Source organism: Cajanus cajan, chromosome 5, assembly GCF_000230855.2.
Source record: "Cajanus cajan strain Asha chromosome 5, NIPB_CcT2T_4, whole genome shotgun sequence".
Taxonomy (NCBI): domain Eukaryota; kingdom Viridiplantae; phylum Streptophyta; class Magnoliopsida; order Fabales; family Fabaceae; genus Cajanus; species Cajanus cajan.
The window spans coordinates 23,811,471-23,828,257 of NC_138521.1; the positions used below are offsets into that span (position 1 = coordinate 23,811,471).

The 16,787-nt window shown below is 29.2% G+C and overlaps 2 protein-coding genes across 2 annotated transcripts; one reads left to right on the top strand and one right to left on the bottom strand.

Annotated features, from left to right (window-relative positions):
* The first annotated feature begins 637 nt into the window (after nucleotides 1-637).
* LOC145957917 (uncharacterized) lies at nucleotides 638-1,144 on the top strand. The gene has a single exon (XM_083074345.1). It carries the CDS (start codon nucleotides 638-640, stop codon nucleotides 1,142-1,144), a length of 507 nt encoding a protein of 168 aa, XP_082930471.1.
* Nucleotides 1,145-6,139: 4,995 nt separating this feature from the next.
* On the bottom strand, nucleotides 6,140-16,659 carry LOC109810505 (sugar transporter ERD6-like 6). The gene is made up of 18 exons (XM_083075108.1): nucleotides 16,320-16,659; nucleotides 16,142-16,204; nucleotides 15,963-16,052; nucleotides 14,276-14,335; nucleotides 14,094-14,159; nucleotides 12,654-12,719; nucleotides 12,262-12,337; nucleotides 11,541-11,605; nucleotides 11,264-11,356; nucleotides 11,088-11,172; nucleotides 10,155-10,235; nucleotides 9,965-10,011; nucleotides 9,793-9,855; nucleotides 9,617-9,676; nucleotides 9,475-9,540; nucleotides 9,316-9,375; nucleotides 6,615-6,729; nucleotides 6,140-6,503 (listed from the first exon to the last, which is right to left on the bottom strand). The coding sequence occupies exons 1-18, from the start codon at nucleotides 16,461-16,463 to the stop codon at nucleotides 6,388-6,390; spliced, it is 1,416 nt and encodes a 471-aa protein (XP_082931234.1). The 5' UTR covers nucleotides 16,464-16,659; the 3' UTR covers nucleotides 6,140-6,387.
* Between the last annotated feature and the right edge of the window lie 128 nt (nucleotides 16,660-16,787).

Here is a 16,787-nt window from a genome sequence, read left to right on the forward strand (position 1 = left end):
ACTTTGGAATGTTGACATGAATTTTCGTGTCACCTATTCTTATCTTATCTAGCTGGTATTCGAGTTTGTTCACATCCCAAATGTCCGTGAACCTCACAAATCCATACCTTTTCTTGTAATTTGTTATGTCATATTTTACAAATTGTCTTGGTTAGCTGTCATGACTTGGTGCCTTATTCCTATTGGCTCCAAGGATCATGGAATCTTTTTTTTTTTTTTCTGCTGTCTTATTGTGCTCTTGTCTTGCTGTCCTATTGTCCTTTTTTTTTCATTTTGGTTAGGATATTTTGGCTGAATTGAAAGGGATCGATCCTTATCTTTTGAGTCCCTCCTTGTATATATACCTATGATTATTCAATGAGAAAGTCAAGACAGATTATTAAACCAATCCTAAAATGGTATCAGAGCTCTAGTCCCCAATCACAATATTGATTTTATTTCCTCTTCACTCTTTCTTATTATTCTCTTCATGGCGGACCAGAGTATGATTACAAACTCTGACATCTCTAATCCTTATTACCTTCATCCAAATGAGAACCCATCATTGGTATTGGTGTTTCCTCCATTAGACGTAAAACTATCATTCATGGGCTAGAGCCATGAAATTAGCCCTTTATCAAAGAACAAGTTCAAGTTTATGGATGAAAGCTTGAAGCCACCTACCATTCTTGACCCTCTCTATGGAGCATGGGAGAGATGCAACACCATGGATTTAGGATGGCTGCATCACTCTATGACAGAAGCCATTCTGCACTCTATTTTATGGATAGACCAAGCTTCTGCAGTTTGGAAGGATTTACAGGAAAGATTTTCTCAAGGAGATTTGTTACGAGTCTCTGATCTACAGGAGGATTTTTACAAACTTCACCAAGGTGACCTCACGGTAACAGATTACTTTACCAAGCTTAAATCTTTATGGGATGAGTTAGAAAACTTTAGGCCTCTTCCAAGATGCACATGTGTTATTTCTTGTAGTTGTGGAGCAGTAGATCAAATTAAAAAATATAGAGGTGAGGATTATGTCATTTGTTTCCTTAAAGGTCTGAATGAGAAGTACTCACATGTTAAATCTCATATTTTGATGCTTGACCCTTTACCACCTTTAACAAAAGTGTTTTCATTAGTTGTTCAACAAGAACGATAGATGAACATAGAAATTGTTGCTGATTTTGTTTCAAAGTTGGCTCTAAATGTTGCTGCCAATCAAGTTCAAAACTTGGTAGAGGAAGAGGAACCTTCTCCAACAGAGGGAGAGGCAGAAGCACCATTAGTATAAGTAGGGGTAAACAAGCTTCAAAATTTTGCACCTGCTGTGGAAAGACTAATCATACAGTTGAGGAGTGTTACTTTAAAGTCAGATTTCCACCAGGGTATCGATTCAGAAACTCAAGAAACAATGATGGCAATACCAACTCAGTTGCATGTTCAATGGGATTGTCTACTCATGTTGATCACAAGAACCTAAGTGGACAATTTACTCCCGAGCAATATCAAAACATCTTGGCACTAATCCAACAGTCTAACAAGTCTTCTACTCTAAGTGTACATGCTTCAAACATGGTTCAATCCTCAACCTATACTTCTGTTCTTGAAAATCCTCATACAACACCAACAGGTAATACATTTTGTCAGTGGCTACTTGATACGGGAGCCACTGATCACATCACCTTTCATCTCCCTTTTTACAAAGAATATCACAAAATAAATCCTATCTCTATTTTGTTACCAAATGGCTATACTATTTCTGCCATGTTTGCTGGAACTATTATTATTTCACTGACCCTAATATTGTATGATGTTTTGTATGTACCATATTTTAAGGTCAATCTTATATCTGTTACAAAATTGTTACAAACCATACCTTGCAGCTTGACTTTCACTGATACAACATGTTCTATTGTCCAGAAATTTACCAAGAAGATGATTGGTTTAGCTAATTTGAAGGATGGGCTGTTTGTGATAGTACTTGCAGAAAAACACCAACCTCAAGGCGATGAATCTTCCATCAAATATTGCTGCAGTAGTTCTGATAGTACTACCAATAGTAATATCTTATGCCATTATAGACTCGGACATGTGTCCAATTTTCAGTTTAAACTTTTGACTTTGAAATTTCCTTTCATCAAGTATAGTGAAGTATCACCATGTGATATATGTCATAGTGTTAGGCAAAGGAAATTGCCTTATAAGTTAAGTGAATCACATTCCAATGAAATTTTTGATTTGTTACATGCGGATATTTGGGAACCCTATGCCATCCCTTCTTTGTATGGTCACAAGTATTTTTTAACATTAGTGGATGAATTTTCTAGACATACTTGGGTTATATTAATGAAAACTAAAAGTGAAACTAGAGAACATATTAAACGTTTCATTTCCTATGTCGAAACTCAGTTCCAAACAAAACTTAAGACTCTAAGGGGTGATAATGGAGTTGAGTTTGCTATGGATGAGTTCTTTTCAAGTAAAGGGATCCTGCATAAGACTAGTTGTGTGGAGACACCCCAAAAAAATGGGGTGGTTGAAAGGAAAAACCAACATATTCTGAATGTAGCAAGAGCCTTAAATTTTCAGGCTAACTTACCCAAAAAAATTTGGAATTTCGCTATACAGCATGTTATTCATTTGATCAATTGGTTGCCAACTCCTTTGCTTGAAAACAGAACACCATATGAGCTACTATATAGCAAACCACCTCTCTTTATGCACCTTAAAGTTTTTGGTTGTTTGGCGTATGCATCCACCTTGGAAGCACATAGGACGAAATTTAATTCAAGAGCTAGAAAATCTGTGTTTATAGGATATAAAGAAGGGATAAAGGGTTATATTCTTTATGATTTACAATCCAAAGAAGTTTTTATTTCTAGGAATGTGATCTTTTATGAGACAAATTTTCCTTTTAATGATTCCAATAATTCTATGACAGATTCTTTATCACATGGTGTGATCACTAATTCACACCTGAGTCTAGATGCCATTGATTCTGAATTTGGTAACACATCACATCAATTACCATCAACTGAACTTTCTGATGCAGAACACACTACCATAGAACCACCCAATATAGAATCGCTTCCCCATTCAGAAGCCCCTCAAACAGAACATGCCCTTGCTACTGATTTGCAGCAATATTCAGAAAATGAGTTGAGACACTCCACTAAAGTGAGACGCCAGCCAACCTATCTCAAGGACCATCCTCTCAACCTATTCTCCAATGGCTTAACCAAGGCACCTTCTGGTAAAAATTCTCAGTGCACTACTCCTCATTCCATTTCTTTAGTGATTTCTTATAATAATTGTTCGATTTCCTTTCGAAATTATTGTCTTTCAACAAGTTCTTTACATGAACCAAAAGACTATAAAGAAGCATGTACACTAGATTGTTGGAAAAATGCCATGAATGCTGAATTAAAGGCTTTGGAAGAAAATAACACTTGGACTATTGTTGATCTTTCTTTAGGAAAACATCCCATTTGCTGTAAGTGGGTCTATAAAATCAAGTTTCATGCTGATGGTAAAGTAGAGAGGTATAAGGCAAGGCTAGTGGCAAAGGGGTATACTCAATTGGAGGGAGTGGATTATTTTGAAACTTTTTCTCCTGTTGCTAAAATGACTACAGTTAGAATTGTATTGGCTCTTATAGCTATTAATGGTTGGCATTTAGAACAATTGGATGTGAACAATGCATTTCTCCATGGAGATTTGCATGAAGAGGTGTACATGGAACTTCCCCCTGGACTCACATCTTCTCACCCAAACAAGGTGTGTAAACTCAATTAATCACTATATGGGTTAAAGCAAGCTAGTCGACAATGGTATTTCAAACTATCTGAAGCCCTTTTCTCTCTTGGTTTTTCTTAGTCTACAACAGATTATTCATTGTTTGTGAAGAAAACTAATGGCTCATTCACTGCGATTTTAGTCTATGTTGATGATCTTGTGTTGACAGGAAATGATATACATGTTATTTCTTCTGTAAAACAATTTCTGGATTCACAGTTAAAAATTAAAGATTTGGGGCACTTGAGATATTTCTTAGGACTTGAGATTGGCAGAAGCAAGAAAGGCATTGTTGTGAATCAGTGAAAATATACTTTGAAATTGTTGGCAGATTATGGATTGCTTGCAGCCAGAAGCACTCCCACTCCTATAGATCCTTCAACTAAGTTGTGTGCTGCTTATGGCAAACCTTATGATGATGTTACTGGTTATAGGCGTCTCATTGGAAAATTGTTATACTTAACCACAACAAGACCTGACATAGCTTTCGTTGTGCAACAACTCTCTCAGTTCATGTCAAAACCAATGGATTCACATATGAATGTTGCTCATAAGGTCTTGAGATACTTGAAGTCTGTACCTGCAAAAGGATTGTTCTTTTCTGCTGCATCTTCACTTAGAGTATCAGCTTTTGCAGACTCTGATTGGGCATCTTGTTTTGATAGTAGGCGTTCTGTGACTAGATATTGTGTTCTTCTTGGATCATCCTTGATCTCTTGGAAGTCAAAAAAATAGTCAACTGTTTCTCGTTCTTCTTCGGAGGCAGAGTACAGGGCACTTGCAGCCCTCACTTGTGAACTCTAATGGCTTTTTTTTTTCTCTTCAAGGATCTACATGTTTTTGTTGCTACCCCTGCCTCAATTTACTGTGATAATAGATCTACGATTTACATAGCCCGGAATCCCACATTTCATGAAAGGACTAAGCACATAGAAATTGATTGCCATGTTGTGCGGGAAAAATTGCAAGCAAGATTGTTCAATCTTCTACCAATTTCTTCTTCTGCACAACTAGCTGACATGTTCACCAAAGCCTTGCATTCACATCCCTTTCATACAAACATCAACAAGTTGGGCCTGCTTGACATAATGGCTCCAACTTGAGGGGGGATCTTGTAATTTGTTATTTCATATTTTACAGATTGTCTAGGCTAGCTGTCATGACTTGGTGCCTTATTCCTATTGATTGGCTCCAAGGATCATGGAATCTTTTTTTTTTTTTGCTGTCTTATTGTGCTTTTGTCCTGCTGTCCTATTGTCCCTTTTTTTCATTTTGGTTAGGATATTTTGGCTGAATTGATAGGGATCGATCCTTATCTTTTGAGTCCCTCCTTGTATATATACCTCTGATTATTCAATGAGAAAGTCAAGACAAATTATTAAACCAATCCTAAAATCTTTGGCCCCATTTGTTTCTCTTGTTAGCAATAAATACCTCCATGACTGTGTTTTAACTTTGGAGAATCCTCCAAAAGTCAACCTCGTTATGTGTTTCTAGAAATCTAGAGAAGAAAAAGTTTGTGATTTTTTCACCTCTATTGTCTCAACCAACTTCCACTCCCTTTCCACGACTCCCCCCTCTCATTATCCTTCTAAAGAGGTGTATTGATAAATTACATTAACTAGCAATTGTGTCTTACAAAACTAAAAGGAGAACTATCTTTATCCTAATATATTTTGGATTTTTTTTATAAATATTAATTTATATATAGTTATACTTATTTGTGTGCATTTTTCTTACAAAAGAGAAGAAAGATTAAAAAAAATGTACGAAGATGAATAATATGACAAAAAGAAATAAAAGATGTACGATAAGAAGAATAACATGACGAAAAGAAGTAAAACAATAAACTATAATATATAAATAATTAGTTTACAAAAAAAGATTTTTGTAAAATTAGTTTAGATTAAAATCTGATTTGAAGTGATGTAATTTATATTTAGATGTTGTTATTCTAAAAACAGGTTAATAATAATATTCATAATTTTTTATTTAATACAAAAGTTACTTAAATAAAAATAAATTTAATTCAAAATCAATTATAAACTCGTGATTAATTTTTCAAGATGAAACTAAATACATAATTATTTACTTAAAATTAGATTAAGTGATTTTTTAACGTGGTTATGGATGATCTATCTAATGTAAATAACATACTGTCAGATTTCAAACTTGTTAATATCAACAAAATGGTAAGAAAAGAAGCTAGTAACGTGCATGTTTTCTAAGATTTTTATTTTTAGTGTACTTTTTATTAATTAAAATTTATATAAGTCCAACAAATTTGAAATTTATTAAGTAGAGAATAAGAACTACGTATATAGTGAGACTGACGACATAAACATCACTCGACAAGAACTGTTAAAAACACATATGTTCATCATTTCTCCTAATAAGAGTTTCTTTGCACAAAACATGATTTGTTTTCTCAAATTCTCGTACACATTTATCTAACTCAATCTTGGCCGGAAAGATTTAAAATATACTATTAACAAAGAAACGAAAATGATATTTATATATATGTATATTGAAATTAACCTACTCCATGTGCTAGCTTAAATACAGTGAGCTAGCATAAAAATCATCCATCTAACTATATAATTAAATTCATCTTATAAACGATGCTTGAATTTCTTCCAATGTTCTGTCCTTGGTCTCGGGAACCCAAAGTGTCGCAAATCCAACAGTGATGGCGGAAAAAATGGCGTAAATTGTGAATGTTCCTGTTGCACAACCAGACTTTACTTTTAAGTAACATGCATGCATGCAATCGAATAAACAAAGTCATGCATGCATTGCAGGCTCATAAATATGTAGAGAGAGAGAGAGAGGACCTGCACTGCTCCAATTTAAAAGCAAATTTGAAGTCATGGTAATTACTGATGCAGTGAACCAATTCAAAAAGGTAGCTGCACTTCCAGCAAGCCCTTTAATATTTGGTGGAAGTATCTGAAACCCACATGATGATTCATCAATATCAGTTCAGTCCACCCTATATTTAATGGAACACGATCCTCTACAGTTGTCAGCTAGGTGATGCAGTTACATCTAAAATTTACAAACTTGTATCTTAATTTTACTATTATTTAATTTTCTATTATAAAAATAAATTAAATATTTTGGTTGGTGAAGATTTGGACAGTTGAAATTTCTAACTTTAGAGAATCCAATTCCATATGTAATACACATGTAGAAGTTGCTTAAATACTTACCATGATTCATCAATTTCAAAAATTAAAAAATAATTTATGGAATATATCTCTAGGGAGAGGGAAAGAAGAGAGAGAGAGAGAAAACTGTAAGTATAGAAACATAAGCAAAGGTGATGCTTCAAACGTTGTCTTCCATTTTGTTATCCTTTTCCATCTTTTCATTTTTGTCATTTTAATTCTCTTGCTTGATATATGTTGTGCACCATGTACATTATATTATTAAGTTTGTACAAGTTTCGCCTTCTACCTTTCTTTGTTTTTTTTCGTATTCTCTTCCTAATTTTGATTACAAATTAAAGAACCAAATCAATAAAGATGCGTACACCGAGATTTAATGTGAATGAACCATATCACTATATCAGCTTTGATAGATGATCAATTCGAGCGGTGGTTCTAAATGGCTGCACTATTTTAACATTGGGAGTTTGCAGTTCAATGGGTAAGTGGCTATATATAGGTACTTATATATGCGGTTCCAATGGTGGTTCTATGCTTGGGTTAAAAGTCACGAGGATTTCCAATAGTGGCTATGGTCACTTGTAGTCAATCATGATTTGGCAAAGATGTGTGGCCTAAGTGATTGTGATAGGATGGAGCTTATAAGGTCCAAATGAAAAAATATTAAGCAAATTAATAGGATATTAAAATATTATATAGTACATATTTTTAATTGTTTAAATAGATGATATTTATAAGATCATTCTAACTATTTGGCTATAAATTTTTTTTAAAAAAAAATTTGGAGGCATGAATTAAAACATCTCAGTCTTTATTTATTTATTTTTTTTGTACTTCAGATTTTAATATAGAAATATAGTTATAACTTTTTAGTTTTGAATCATTGTCATTCGAGCAGTTGATTTTCAGTTATGCTTTCTAGACAGTGATAAATATCTTTATGTAATTTAAAAACTAATTAAAATTGTTGAAAAATTTTTAATTCAGGAACCTTTTCTCACTTTGTTAATTTTAGAAACCAATTTATCGGGCTTTTATAATTTTAGGATTTAGGGTTTCCAATAATAATAATAATAATAATAATAATAATAATAATAATAATGATAAATAATAATAATAATAATAAGTATCTTGTCTTTTAATTCAAACAAAAGAGCTATTAAAGGAGTTTAGCTTATTTGGTTTAATAATGTGTATAAGTTGTTGTAAATTTTTTGGTATCGAGTTTGACTCTTAGATAATAAAGAGTAAAACACCAATACCAAGAGGTTTATAACAATTCACATACATTATTTGATCAAAAGCTATTGGTTGAATGTATACTAGTTTTTTCTTTTCCTTTTAAATGTCTTTTAAGGTATATTTAGTTTAAAAAGAAATAATAAGAAAGTTTAATAAATAAAAAAAAGATAAAGAAAAAATAGAAGAAAAAAAAGATAATTGTATTTGTTTGATGAGAAGAAACTGAAATTTTTTTGATTATATAGAAAAAGAAAGAATAGGAAAATAGTATATTAAATAACATAATACTTTATATAAAAATAATAATAATAAGCGATACATAAAATAAAATATTTGTGTCTCTTACTTTTATCTATATATATATATATATATATATATATATATATATAAAGTTAACATCTGTACCTCTTTTCTTTCCAATTTGAAAAGAAAGACACTTTTAATTTTAATGTGAGGACCCAAGATCCCTCTTAAAGCTCATCAAACAATGGAAATAATGCAATATTATGAAAAGTAATTTTTTCTATCTTTCTATAGTTTTTTCTCTCCTCTCTATATACCAAACATAGAACTAATTGTTGCATAGGAATCAAAAAGTACAATTACTTTCATCATTTTATTAAAATTGTTATCAAATTTCCAATCATATTATATATTTATGCATCTTCGATTAATTCCTATTGTTATTCGTTATTTTCTTTCTATTTAATTTTATGATAAACTAGTATTTTAACCAATACAATATAAAAGACAAAAGCTTATTTTATATGATTAAAATTTATGATAAATAAATAACTTTTAATATATAAATTATATGATGGAGACAAATATTTATTTTATATAACAAATTTATAATAAATAAATATTTTTAAATATATAAATAATATTATAATTAAATTTTTAATAAATAAATATTTTTAATGTATAATTATATTTTATACAATTTATATTATAATTTAAGATTACTTTTAACTATCAATAGCCTCTTTAAAATGTTTTGTGCATCTCTCTCTCTTAATATGGTACTATAAATGATATATATTAGTATAAAAGACATGATCCAACTCCTAGAGCATACTTAAATCAATAAATAGTGTAAGAGGAAATAGGTCTTTGTGCATACCTCAGACATTATAATCCAGGGAATTGGTCCAATGCCCAGAGAAAATCCAATGACCAAAGCCTGGACATAAACACGTACTTGATCATCAAATTCACAAAGTAATGAAAATTTGAAACACCAAATTAAAGAAAGAAACCTGCCAAATCAATAACATCATACCACAAGCCCCATAACAGAGAGCATTGCCAACATTTGATGAAGGCTAGAATCATCTGATACCACTCCCTGGATGCAATAAAACAACGCCAATAAACATTATTATTAATTAACTAATTAACGTTGAATGAATAGTATTACCAACCTCCAAATAGAATGCAGTAGCTACAAGGAGGAGGCTAAGCGTCATTATAGAGGAGGATAGCTGCAAAACAATTAATGAAAATTAAACTTTACAATTTTATTGATAAAATAGGTGGTGGTGGATATATATTGATGTGCATGAGAAGCAAATTTATCTTCATATATATATATACTCACTATAAGAAGCATCCTTCTTCCACTTCTGTCAACTAACGAAGTAGCAATCCCTGTCATTGCAACCTGCATATGTAAGATTAAGAAAGATAATTAATAGTGAGAATTTATGAGTTCGAAAATTTGTTACTCACATGAAGGCAATATTTATTCTAGAGCTTATGTTGATTTTGACCTGCATAGCTCCAAGTCCAAATGTAGCACTGTCGCTGGATGAAATTCCTATACCATTACAATTCAAAACACAAATGACACAAAAAAAGAGGTTTAACTTAGATGGGTCATTTGCTCACTAATAACTAATTTACAAAGCGTGACAAAATTGAAAATTAATTAAAAGAAAAATTATCCAAATGATTAATTACCTGCACTTGAAAATATCTTACTAGAATAGAATAAAACACCATTGATGCCAGTAAGTTGCTGGAGCATAAGTAGTCCAATACCTACCTACATATATGGTGCATGCACTCTATCACTAGAAGTCACAAGGATTTAATTTTTAAAGGAAAGAAGTATTTAATCCTTTTAAACTTCACCACATTTATAAATAGACACTACAAACTTTAATTTTAACTTAATTAATTCTTAAATTTTATCTTATTAACAAATAGACATTGTGGACTTTAATTATGTTATAATTGATCTGAAACTTTTTTATTTTTGCAAATAAACACTTTGATTTCAATTTAATCTTAATTAATTCTTAGATTCTATCTCTTATCATATATTGTTTATACTCATCTCTCATATTATATTGAGATTAAACTACTAATAAAAAGAAATATCAATCATTTATTTATTTTAAATCACAATCATTTATTAATTTATTTTATATATTACTTTTGTATAATAAAATCATAAAATTGAAGTTATAAAAAATAAAGACTTTTTTTTTAATCTTTTTTCACTTTCTTATTTTTTTTCTACATTCATATTTTTATTATATTTGAAAAATAACTGAAAAAAAAAATATTAATGAATGATTGATATTTAAAATAATAATTAAACTTGAAATTGATAAAAAAAAAATTGTAAAAATGATAAATGGTAAATATCAATTAAAATGAAATTAATATTGAAGGTGTTTATTTGTAAAAGAAGCAAAGATTATGGATTAATTGGAACAAATTCAAGGTTATGATGCCTATTTATAAATAAGATAAAATTTAAAGATTAATTAGGATAAAATTAAAATTTAAGGATGCGTAAATGATTTTTCCATTTCTATAAACATGGTGACAAAGAAAGTGGAAAAATGACCATTGAAGAACACTAAAATGGAATCATTTATATACCTACCATTAAAGGAAACCAATATCTTCTCCTCTTGAGATCTCCAAACTGTATAGTATCTGTCTTGTTATTCGACACCAAAGATCCCTAACATGATAAATATATCTCATTAAAATGTTTGCTCAATGTGAAGAGCAATATTGGCTTTTGAGTAATGTGTGTGTGAGTGATAAAGTACCTGAATTTCTTGTGCTTCCATAGTAATATCAACTTTGGGTCCACGTAAAGTTTGTAAAGAAGCTTCAAACTTTTCTATCATCCCCATTTCGGCCTAGACATTGAAAAAGAAAAAAATTAAAATTCGAAGAAAAGATGTAACAAAATTAGGATATAATTTCAACTATCATCCCCTAGACATTGTGTCTCTTTTCTCGCAAAAATATGATAAATTAAATTATTAAGGTTGCACGTAAATAAGGCATATATATATATAATACATTTCGTAGGATTCATACCAACCATCTAGGAGATTCTGGAATGAAATATAGCCCGGGTATTAGTATTGAGCAGGGAATAATTCCTGCAAAAAAAAAAAAAAAAAACAGAATGCTTCATTAATTATATTAATAAATAATTCATCTTCATTTTTCATTAGCTTAAAAAGAAAGAATTGTACTTTAAGGTGTAAAATTGCATATTTAATTCAATTTCTATACAAGTGATCTACAATGTCTAGATGCATGTGCACAAACCGATCCCTATTTGATGATAAAGTAATATCTTAAGCTTGGACCTCGAAATATAGTGTTTGATTTTAATTTATGTGGAGATTCTTGCTTTTAATTTTTTAAGCTTCGTTTGCATTTGGTAGTTTCTTATGACCTAATCTCGGTATATGACAATGACTCATGGGCTCAAATAGGCCCAATATATAAAAAAGAAAATATTACAATAATTTTTGTGGGTTATGTCTTTTCAACATCTTACTTATTTCACATTTTGCTTTTAATTTTTGTGTGTGAGAAATGATACTTGTACATTAAATTGTAAAATAATTTGTACAATTAAGAGAGAAAATACGATGGGAATAAACATAAATAATATTATATTATTATATTATATGAATTAATTAGTTTATCTATACCACGTCTCTATATAAATTGTTCTAAAAATTTATTATGTAAATAGCATTACTCATTTTGCATTGGATGCATCTATATAAAGTTAAAATTTCACCTAGAACTGCTAGCACTCTCCAGTTGACAAAAAGGCCCAATAGATAAGCGAACATGATCCCAATAGTAACTGAGAGCTACAGGAAAAGAACATAAATATATATCAATAGTTAATTGAAAAGTATTTTTTTCTCCAAATATCAGTAAAATATTTTCATGTCAAATAAAAAGAATTTCAATTAATTTTATTTTATGATATCATTTTAATTTTTTAATAGAGATTATATTTTACATGTTATTTTTATTCTTGATATCAAGTTTTAAATAAAGATAAATTTTTAAAGAGTAGCTATTTTTAAATAAAATAAAATAGTGTTATGTGATATTTTTCGTTAGTGTAATTTTATTTATTTATTTTTTATATTCAAGACTAGAAGGAAAAACAAGTAATACCTGATTCACGGCTCCAAGACTACCTCTCATGGTTCGAGGTGATACCTCTGCTATATAAACAGGTACCTACACAAAAATAAATTATCAAAAGCCAATACAAATTAATTACCTGGTTGTTTCATGTGAAAGAGATAACCTGCACGAACTGTAAAACATTTTCTTTTATCATAGAAAAATATATACATTGATAAATAATTGTTTTTTACACCAACATCCGATTATAAATTGTCGAGTATAATAAATTTATTAACTTTTACAAAATTTATTCAAAAATTATATGTATATATATGTATGTATAATAATAATTTGTGATTGGTTGGTAGCATAATATAGTTTTATACTGTAATGCTGCATAGAGTGAGAAGGAGAGAAATTTATAAATAAATAAATAAAAGATAGGTGACATATGAAGTGATAAAAAAGGAATGAATATATGAATAAAAGGGGGGAAAATTATGTAAGAATTGTGAGAAAATTAAAATGGGTGTTGAAAAATCAAAATCCTAATTCTATATTTAAAATATCACTGTATATTAGGATTCATCAAGATTAAACTGAAATTAATATTTCTTTTGTTTTATTTAAATTTTACAAAAGATCTTGGAAATCCGATGAAAGTCACAAAACCCGAAGGAATATATTCATGTAATGAAACAGAAATCATGTGTAGATTTGTCACTGAAACTTATTGTTATGCAGCGTCCACGGTCCGAAGTGAAAAAAATAATGTATTTATAAATATTTATTTATGATTTAATTCTCAAACTTAAAAAGTACAAATACATAAAATAGTTAAATATATTTGTATAAAAAAAACTAAATATATGATAAATCCATATAATACTATGAATTATTGTTAGAAATTATTATAAAAAAATAGACCATAATCATAAAGAAGTTTGTGATAATTAAAGAGATAAATTCATAACTTGATTTTGAAGATTTCATTAGAAGAAAATATAGTGCATGATTTAAAAAAAATAGAAGAAAATCAAATAAATCATAGATAAAAGAAAAAGAAAAAGAAAATTAAAAACAACTATTTTTTATTATTTTATATGTTAACACTTATGAAATTTCAAAAAAAAAAAAAAAAAAAAAAAGTCAATAATATATCACACATTTTTTTACATGTAATATTCTTGATTTATTTTTCTAAAATTATTAATAGTTTATTAACTAGTGAAAAATATAATTATTAATTAACTGTTCTTATTTATTTTACTTTTTTCAATAAATTTTAATAATTTAATCATATAAATTTTATATTATATAGACTAAATAATATAATTTTTTTTAAATATTTTTCGAGAATGAAATTCTGAACAATTAGCCTAACAGCTCAATTTTTATATAAAGTAGCCAATACCTCAATTTGGAGCTTATTCCTATATTTATTAATCAAGAAATCAACAAAGAGCCATCAGAAGTCAGGATTACCACATAAGAGATTATTCCCACGCCAAAACCTTCCATCAATCTTCCCATAAACAATAGCGATGAGTCCTATAGAAAACTCGTAAACAATATAATTAATATGTCATTATTAAGTAATTAAAAAACTAGTTTGAAAGAAACATCAATATAATTAATGGAAAGAAATTACACATTTTAATACTTACTTTCGCTACAGAAATGGCTAGCCATCCAAATATATTTGGGACTGCTGCAACTATTAGTGACTGCAATACAGCATGCAAAAATAATAAATTTCAAAATTGAAATTCCAATATTTTCTTTTTGTTACCATCTTTTCCCCTAGTCTAAAGGTGCTCTCAAGTCTTAACCTTTTGGGGGAAGCTAGAATATTTCCAGCAGGGCGAGATTTAACATTCAAAGTATATTAAGAAATTCACATGCTTAAATATTTTTTTAGTACTTCAAATTTAAGATAAATTTATTTTTTGTCTCTCAAATTTAAAATTATTATTTTTAGTCCCTGTAATTTTTAAAAATCTTATTTTAGTCCCTTAGGTCACCAATAACATATTTGAAAGTGACTAATTAAAACAGTTATGCAATATCAACCAGATTAAATGTGATATTTTCACTAATAGAGACACCAATAAGTAGATTTTATGTAATAATGTTTGATAAATTTCTTAACAAAATTTGAATATAAGAACTAAAATAATATTTTTTGAAATTACAGGACTAAAAATAATAATTTAAAATTTGAGGAACCAAAAATAGATTTATCTTAAATTTGAGGGACTAAAAATATATTTAAGCCGAAATTCATATCTCTTAATAGATGTTTACCATATATGTGGATCTAAAGATGACATCTTTAATCACATGTTTAATTATGGTTATCTAATAATTATAACTTAAAAAGAGAATATATTTAATTAATATTGAACTCAAGATCACATGAGTTGGGATGAACATTCACCGCTAAATGTGGTAGATTGGGATAGATAGATGAAAGAGATATAGATGGGGAAAAAAGTAAAAGGGAGAATGTAACATATATGATTAGTGACATGATAAAAAAGGAAAAGACAAATAAAGAAAAATGAAGTAAATGTAGAGATGTTGTATCAATGAATGAGATTAGTATAAAGTATATATAAGGGAATAATAATTTTCACTTTGAAAATTAGTTATATAAATTTGAGTTATATTTAAACTCACATTTTAATATAGTAAGATAAATATAAATATATATATATATATATATATATATATATATAATAGTCTTTACCTTACAAAATACTTTTTAAAGTGAATGATTGATTATAATTTGGATTTGGATAATTCGTGCTCCAATAGCATTGATTAACTAAAGAATTAATATATAAAAAAAAATTTATTGAAAGTTATAATAAAATTATATGTGAAATTGTGTTTTATACAAATAAATATGTTGCATTTTTAATTAGTGTTTTGTTGACACTAAATGTATTAAGATCATCATTGAGTTTGTTGATTAGTTCATTAGATAAAAAAATCTCAAAATTTAAGTATCTTATCAAATTTTATATTTTATTTAATGTGAGATTTCTAACATTGTCATGCTCTTGAAAGATTGATATTTACAACAACTTTTACTCTGTGATCATTAACATGATGATAATTATTTTTTCTTTAATCACTTCCCTAATCTATTAATATTTAATTTAATGCAATCTACAAATAGCCCTTTTCATAATCCAATTTTTAACAAAATCACTAATTGTTACTATTAAACACATAAGTGATTGACATTTTATTTTATATATTTTCAAAGATGATCCGTGGTGGAGAGAAGACAAGAAAATTTTGGTGGAACAAAACAAAACGAAGTAAGTAATAATAGCATAATACCCCTTTACGTCCAAAGTATTCCGCTATTTGGCCACTGACCGTAGCTCCCACCATTGCACCAACGTTGGATAAAGATCCAAAAAGTGAAAACTGTCTCAACAACATATTCAACACATTAGTAATCAGATTCAAAAATTTCTTCAAAATTGAAGGCCCTCAATCTAATCAATATTAAATACCCTTGAAATCGAGAGATTAAGATCTCGAATCATATCAGCTTGTGTTGGAGAAGAATAGCCACACTGAATAAACAAACATAAACAAGGCAAAGCAAAACCAAGAAAACAAAAAAATCAAAATATATTCAAAGAAGGCTCAAAGGGAAAGTGTGAAATTATAGATGTATAATGTAAACACCGTGAAACCGAATTGGATAGGACCCAAAGCCACGACGAGGACGCATAGCACAACAAATAAATTGCCATTTCCAACATTGTTGGTGACGAAAGGCTTCCTAAGGTTCCTAGCATCCTCGTAGTCGTAGTCCTCCCCCAAAGGCATAGCGTTGTACTCAAATTTCTAAGGTTTCTTTAGAACACACTAACTTAATTGATTTGAAAAATTGTACGAGATTGTAAAAATTGAAGAGGAACAAGATCTAAGAAACTTATAAGTGAACCTAGGTTACATGTTATAAGGTCTTTTAGACTTGTCCACGTCATTTGGATACGAGAGAAATGTGGCGATCGACCATGTCTCACCCTGTTTAAGATGCATACCATGTATCGTTCTTATTATTATTAAATCAAGATCCTGCAATGTGGTTGGGATTATCTGAATAGGATAAAGCCATATAGAAAAGGAAATTTGACCACGATTGTCCTA